Source organism: Paracoccidioides lutzii, assembly GCF_000150705.2.
Source record: "Paracoccidioides lutzii Pb01 unplaced genomic scaffold supercont2.1, whole genome shotgun sequence".
In the NCBI taxonomy this organism is placed as follows: Eukaryota; Fungi; Ascomycota; class Eurotiomycetes; order Onygenales; family Ajellomycetaceae; genus Paracoccidioides; species Paracoccidioides lutzii.
The window spans coordinates 505,038-512,506 of record NW_015440947.1 but is presented as its reverse complement, the minus strand read 5'-3'; the positions used below and the strand labels follow the sequence as shown (position 1 = coordinate 512,506).

Below are 7,469 nucleotides of genomic sequence, written 5' to 3'. Positions count from 1 at the left end.
CCGAAACAGATTGTTCAGCGCGTCGCTCAGAGATTCAGTTGACCTATCTGCTGGCTGTTGGGGGCTTATCATAGAGACGTGTATCTATAGTTATATAACTTACGATATTCGAATACATCATCTGGGAAGTTATCTATCTCCATACATGAGTAACAGAAAGACACAACCCACACAATCCCTGAGCAGCTCCATCCAAGGTATAAAAGTTGGCAGCCCTAGCAGGGAAGTCGATCGTTGGTCCTAGGAGCCAGTTCGTTCGTCCCTCACAGGCGCTGGGGAACTGGAGGCATCGACGCCGGAGGAACTAGACCCGGGCTTCTCTGGCTGTTCCCGCCACCAACCCACCCCCCTTCTCACTCACCCACACTGCCTTTTTCCCACCAAAAAAAGCCCGCCCGCCTGCCTGCCCGCCCGCCCTTTACTCTAATAACCTTCATTCCTTCTCAGTCACCGTCCAACTGCTGCTGCTGCTGCTGCTTCTTCCCACTTCATCCATCGCCTCTTTTTTCTTTTTTTTTTTTTTTTCTTTCTCCCTTTTCTTTTTTTCTTTTTTCTTTTTTCTTTTTTCTTTTTTCTCTCAGTTGCGCTCTCCCGTCTCCCCGCCCTCAATTGCTTCATATCTATCACCTTGTATCGCGTCGTTTGTGTTGCGCTTGTTTGATTTTATGCATTTGTCTTAGCTCTCTCACCCTTGCCTGCTTCCTTAGAGTTACTTCTCCTAGCCATTGAATCTCTTCGTTGTTCGTTGTGTTTTTGTTCTCGGTTTCCCAGGTTCTACCTACCACCCTCCGCCCTCCTCTGCTCTCTCCTCCATTTCGTGTCTTCGAGCAATTGAAGTGAACCGGATTGTCCGGATATACAGAAGGTAAAAAAAAAAAAAAGAAAAAAAAAATATATCTAGCACTCTTTTTTCTCCTCCTTGTTGAGCTTTGCTTCTGCTGGTTCCCAGACGCATCCGGCGCTATCTTCTCCCCGATACCCTCTCGATATTTTCTTGACATATCCCCACTCGGTCTCTGCATCCCAAGAGCATTATCCTGTCCACGTATAGGGTCTAGATTGCCTTGCCCAGCTGGAAGGGAATCCCTTCTTCATCCTGTCCCCCTTCGTTCTCTGTGCTTGGGGTTCAATCGCCCGGGGAACGCCGCCATGCAGTCTCATCCCCTCCCCCCTCCCCCCGTCCCCCCTCGTGTCTGGAAGCCATCCATTCCTTGGCCTGAGCCCTCCAGCTACTTAAATCCTTATTTAAGATGGATTGAGTAGGAGTTGCAGAGAAATCTTAATTCTCCCTTCATTTATACTGTCCTATTCTGGATAAGAAGGACAGACATCTATATCATACCCTTGCATGTTGGATCTTGACGGACAACACTCAAAACACTCTCCACAACTGTCCATGTCTCATACCTTTCCCTGAATCAAGACAATTCACTCCCAAGTTTGAACATCATAGATCCTAGTTCGACTGTTGTCACCGCCCTCTTCTCCTCCTGCTCCGGTTCTTGATTGGCGTCTTTGTTATCTCTTTATTACTCTTCTTTTTCCTTTTTTTCCAAGTGGCTGACCTGGTCCCCTCCATCAAGATTTGTTTTCCCAGATCTACCTGCTACATCCAAAGTCTCCTATCCAGTCAGTGGCCTCGCTGAAGACAAGCCTCTGCGTTGGATGCTTTGGATAGAATCAGGAGTGTTTCTGTACCCACCTGTGACGCAATAAGTCGGCCGGATGCCGTACACTGCGCCGGCTCCGTTGTTAACTGCTCAGCTCCATCCCCATCTAGCTTCTGCTGGTCTCTTAGCCACTACACGTCGCCATGGACGACAGAATTCTGAGCCAGCTATGAACTCTTCAGGAAATCTTCCACCACTTCAGCGAGCCCATACTTCAAGCTCTTATATTTATCGTCATCGACGAAGCCCAGTCGTTTCCCAAAATACATCAAATTCTGGAGAGCTAGGGATAGAATCGAAAGACGGAAGGAGGAACAGCCCATCACCAACCAATACCCGTCACGCGGCACTATGGAAATCTCCTTCTGGTGCGATGATCCCGACTGGGGTAGTTATCTCACCTCCCGATTCGAAATCTAATTCGAGTGATGACGAAGAAACTACAACTCCAGGGTCGCAGAGGTTCATCCTGGCAGATTTTGAGGCAGCAATCATGTCTATTGATCAGAGCTCCCTCCAAACTCCCACCAAGAAACGGGGGCCCGTCAAGCCTTCCCCGAAAATACAACGAACTCCCTCACCCCTAGATTTATCGTTGGCATTAGCTGCAGAGGTGAAAGGGCCTCGTGTTAAAGCTCATTTGGCAGAAGATGCATCGAGTATTCCCGGCCCCAACACACCTAATGGGGTTGTCCATGCTCATTCATCAGAGATTGCCACCCACACCCCTGAAGACAGCGACCGTGGGGAAGATGAAATGGAACTTGCTATGAAACCTTCAATGGTCCGAAAGAAGTCAGGGGAGTTGGTGAGGCCTGCCCTCCGGCCCAAGAGAAGGCCGTCCAGTGCACCAGGAACTCCAATGTTTTCAAAGGCAGTTCATTTCGACTCCCAGTTGGAACATATCCGCCATTTTCTCCAGGTCGACAAGCCTCTTGCCGTTAGCGCTGGTTCCTCTCCCATAGAGACCTATGACGGTGATAACGAATTTCCATTTGGCAACAACGATGATCGACCTTCTCAGCCAAACCTCTTTGAATGGGACGCTCGGATAGCTAATTTCCCAGTGGATCAGGAAGCGAGAAAACATATGCCCGTTCGACTGGAACGGATATTCTTATCGCCAGGTAACAAATGCCTGGTTGGTGTGGTTGCAGTTGCCAACATTTCCTTCCAGAAGCATGTTGTTGCAAGATTCACCTCCGACTACTGGAAAACAACCTCTGAGGTTATTGCAGAGTATAACAACGACGTTCGCCGGAAAGAAGCAAACGATGGATACGACAGATTCAATTTTAGCATCCATTTAGCGGATATGGGAAACCTTGAAACTAAACGAATGTTCATTTGCATACGTTACAACGTGAACGGCCTCGAATTCTGGGACAACAATAACACAATGAATTACCATGTGGATTTTTGCAAAAACCCCAAGCAGCGGAATAAGGAGACTCAAGCTGGAAACAGCGCAGGTCCTCGACCCACAAGCACATTACCTAGGAGCAGGCCCTCTGACCCTCTTGCCTCACGTTCACGATCGGTTCCCCCGTTTCCTGGAGACTTTGGCAAGTCTCCTCCCTCACCCGCATTACCAGACCGCCGCCTTGAACTAGAAAAGCCGCCCGCGAAATCGCCACCTTGCAAGGACGACTGTTTCCTCGAAACACCAATCCGCCGAAGTTCAACTGCCTCTCAGACTTTTGGGAACCGGTATGACTTTGGAGCATCCCTGTCAGCTGCTATGCAGCCTGGCAGCGCCGACCAGACCCGTCGTGGTAGGCGTTCCGACCAGGCAGTGAAATATATGCCAGAGTCGACGTCAACCACCTCGATTACAAGCAATGCACCTGCTGTGTCAAAACCTGAAGGAGGCAAGCCAGCGAGGCCTGATGAAAAATTCGAGCCTACCGCGGCGACCTCTCCAGGAGCTTCCTCAAAACTTAGTACATCTTCGCCTGGTCCAATGAAGCCTACCGATATTGTTTCGGGACAGCCTTATCATCAGTCGCCTATGTACAAGGAGCTCGTGGATAAGTACTGCTTCGTAGGTTTTCCCGAACCAGCATAAAACACCACCGCCTTACACACCACCTTTACCCTTTTGCAAACTTGGAATTCGAACTGACATCTACCGAATCAATAAAGTATGGATCTTCCAAGGCAGGTTCTCTGTCTACCACTCATTTCTCACGACGCCACCACCACCAAAGCGCGACTCAGAACGCAACGACCCCAGGAAATAGTGATTGTGTCTCGAGCTATTCCACCATCACTCCTTCATCGAAAGATAAATCATTATCTGCCGATTATAAACCGTCGACAGCGACGGCAACAGCGACAACGACAACAAATCCAGACAACAACAATCGATCAACAATCAAGCATACTTCTCTCATTCGATCCCAGGGGGGTGCCGGTTTCACTACTACCACCCCATCGTCTTCCACACCCTCAAATTATTCTACCCACACGCCGTATCCTCACCAGTCTATGCAGAAGACATTTTTCTCTGAATCTCTTACCTTGACTTTTATTTGAGGGTAGATATGATGAAATAATAAAAGTTCCACTTAACGTTCCTCCCTTGGTTGTCACCCGATTTAAAACGGCAACACCAATGAACCCTCCTGGGCGAAGTGAAAAATGGGGCTATTTCTTTTTCTTTTTCTTTAAACTATTTCCTTATTTTTCCTTTTGCGTTGTGTGTCTCTTTAGCTGACACTTATTTTTTTTTTCTTTTTTTTATTTTTTTCTCGCTGAACTGCTTTTGACGAATTATGACACCCGATACTGTGACTAATGGGCGGAGAGCGTGGAATTCTGAAAATTATTCGGAAACGGCCTGGAGCAGGCAGATATATATGGAGAGGAACTTGCGTTCTTTTGGTTTTGTACTCTGATTTTGAACTGTTTGATTTGCATGGGCCTTGAAATTGATGACAGGGTGAATAAGGGATGCTAATGTTTATTTCCTTTCTTTCCTTCGCATCGTCCTTTCACTGCTGCGGCTTGTACGGTTCTATGATGACTCTTTGTTTTTTCTTGCTTTTTCCATCTATTTGACTTGAGCAGAGTGATGACTGTTTTTGGAGCCTTGCTTTGGTTTTTTCGCTTTTTTTCTGTGACGATTTTGCGTCACTTGGAAGGGTATATTCTTGCTTTCTTGTTTTGTGTGATTTTTAATTTTTTCCTTCTCTCTTTTTTTTCTTTTCTCTCTCTCTCTCTCTCTCTCTTCCATGAACAGTTGATTTGCATTTAGGTCTGGCGTTTTCTGATGGTTCTTAATTTCCCATTTTCTCCAGTTTTAATTCCGTTTCTCCACTTTTCCATTTCTTTTCCAAGTTCAGGCGTTGGGTTGGCAAAAGTGCTCTATTCTTTCTCTTTTTCCCCAACCCCTCTCTTCTTCTACTTCCTCTTGTTTTCTTCTAAATTGATGAACTATGGATATTTTTAGTACGTTGTCTCTCCTCTGTTCGTTTTGTTCTATATAATTTATATATATATATATATACATACATAAATCGTTGATGATTGATGGCTATTATGTAGCGTATAAACGTGTTTCCTGTGCAAGAAACTGTTTGCCTTTCTGTTCAAATGCGACTAGCACGTTGGTTTTGTTAACTCTTTATTATTAAAAGCTCTTGCAACGCCCTTGCTTCTTCAGCATTGATATTGCTAGGCTGTTTCGTCTGAAGTCTTGTCCGCAGTGAGACGCTGGAAACTGGTTGGGAGTATAAGTTGCAGATCTTAACAGTGCGGGAATTTTTGCATTATGTTGATGGATATATGCTGCGCTTTTCGGGAGGGGCAATGCGGTGATAATGAGTTATGAAATTAAATCCTCTCTCTCTATTATGATTAATTAAGAGTTGTAGATATTAGATCCCCTTTTTGTGCTCCAAGCTTGCGGCTTACATAACTAGTTATTGAAGAAATGAGAAGCTAGTTATCAAATCTCCTTGCTTACCAGAGCAGTAGACATATTAATTGAGATTATATTAAGGTAAGATACTCGCACTGTTCCATTCCCATTCTTGCATCATATCCATACTTATGTACATACATATGTAGTGCTCGGATAACTAATAGTTACATGAAGCCAACACAAAGCATTCACTCGGACTCGCCATCACAACAAAATCAACACAGTTTCTGCAAGCTTTCTTTATTGGTATGAAGAGGCTTTTCGTGTTTATTTGGCGATTTGTCAAAATCACTTCAAAGAGCAAGTACATATATTGATTTTTAAATAGATAACCAGAGATCCAAATGTAAATCACGTGACACTAAGGCCGTCGACCGGCGCCAAGAGCCTGTCTCGCAGCGACTGAGAACCCAAAACCCAAAAACCAAAACGACGCTAGCAACCCAACGCAACGCGGGCAGAAAAAGAGAACGCTGGAAAGCAGCATGTTCATCAGGAACAATCAACGCAGCCATTTTGCGGGCGAAAAACTGCTCGCTTTTTCCCTCCTTCGCCCCAAATCGGCTTAGTCATACTTCCTGCTTTTATGTAACCCCCCACAAGGGCACTGTCGGCGACATGGTAGTTTTCATTCACCCCTACCTAACTTTCAGACTATTTAAACTTGCCTCTCTTCCCCCTTCCTTTCCTCCCCCCACCCTCTTCTCTCTTCTCTCACAATTTCCTCACTCTCTGCACCAAAACGCGTCTATCCTCACCACATTATTTTTTTTTTCCACCTTTTGCATCAAAATAATCCACCACAGTACCTTTTCATCTCGATAAATATGACTGGACGTAAGTAGATCCCATCTACCTTTTAGTTAGATATATATTTTTACCTTTTCTTTTTCGTTTCTCTTTTTGGAGTCGCGTCGTTGTTCATCGTTATCGTCGTTGTTCCCTGGGGTTTTACATCGGCTGGAGGGTCCCTACACGCTAGTCCTAATCGGGTTATGCACCACGCCGCCTTGGAGAACCATGTGCGTTATGCGATGTCATCGTCCCTTACAAATTCACTGCGTGGTGATTAAAAGACATAGTCGTCGCTGTCTTGGATACATACCTGGGCTTTAGCAATTCAACACTCACAATGACGGTGACGATGACGACGGACAACACCCATTTACATATCATGAGCTAGCTCTGTCTGGTCAATACCAAAACATCAAACTAACATACTTTCCAACACCCAACAGGCGGCAAAGGCGGCAAGGGTCTCGGAAAGGGTGGCGCAAAGCGCCACCGCAAGATCCTTCGCGATAACATCCAGGGCATCACCAAGCCTGCCATCCGTCGTCTGGCCCGTCGTGGCGGTGTCAAGCGTATCTCTGCCAGTACGTTGCTACCTTTTATCTTCCCGTTGCTTCGTCCCCTTCGCCCACCCTCCAGGGGGTTGTTGTCGAAGAGCTAGAAGCTAACCCACCACTCCCATAACAGTGATCTATGAAGAAACCCGCGGCGTCTTGAAATCCTTCCTCGAATCCGTCATTCGCGACGCAGTCACGTACACTGAGCACGCGAAGCGGAAGACTGTCACGTCTCTCGATGTCGTCTATGCGCTGAAGAGACAGGGTCGTACCCTGTACGGATTTGGTGGATAGATATTTTTCTTTTTTATTTCCCCTCTTTGTTTTGTTTCTTGATTTTTCCTGTTTAGATACGGTTTTTAGTTTTGTTTTGTTGGACCCTGGTTTTCCATCGCCATTACGGACTGGTATCACATATCACGAAGAAGATCGGTCAACTATTTTTTTTTTTTTTCCAAGTTTCTTCTTGTCTTTTGGGGGTGTAGTTTCATTTACCTGAGGCGTCCGTTGTGTCGGCTTGTT

General features: G+C 46.0%; 2 protein-coding genes across 2 annotated transcripts; both read left to right on the top strand.

The window, feature by feature from the left end:
* Positions 1-1,725: 1,725 nt before the first annotated feature.
* Positions 1,726-4,208, top strand: PAAG_00128 (hypothetical protein; the record flags this gene model as incomplete). The annotated part of the gene is made up of 2 exons (XM_002797543.2): positions 1,726-3,714; positions 3,816-4,208. 2 exons carry the CDS (start codon positions 1,726-1,728, stop codon positions 4,206-4,208), a joined length of 2,382 nt encoding a protein of 793 aa, XP_002797589.2.
* A 2,217-nt stretch (positions 4,209-6,425) lies between these two features.
* On the top strand, positions 6,426-7,241 carry PAAG_00126 (histone H4.2; the record flags this gene model as incomplete). Its single annotated transcript, XM_015843916.1, has 4 exons — positions 6,426-6,435; positions 6,508-6,663; positions 6,837-6,974; positions 7,078-7,241. 4 exons carry the CDS (start codon positions 6,426-6,428, stop codon positions 7,239-7,241), a joined length of 468 nt encoding a protein of 155 aa, XP_015700251.1.
* Between the last annotated feature and the right edge of the window lie 228 nt (positions 7,242-7,469).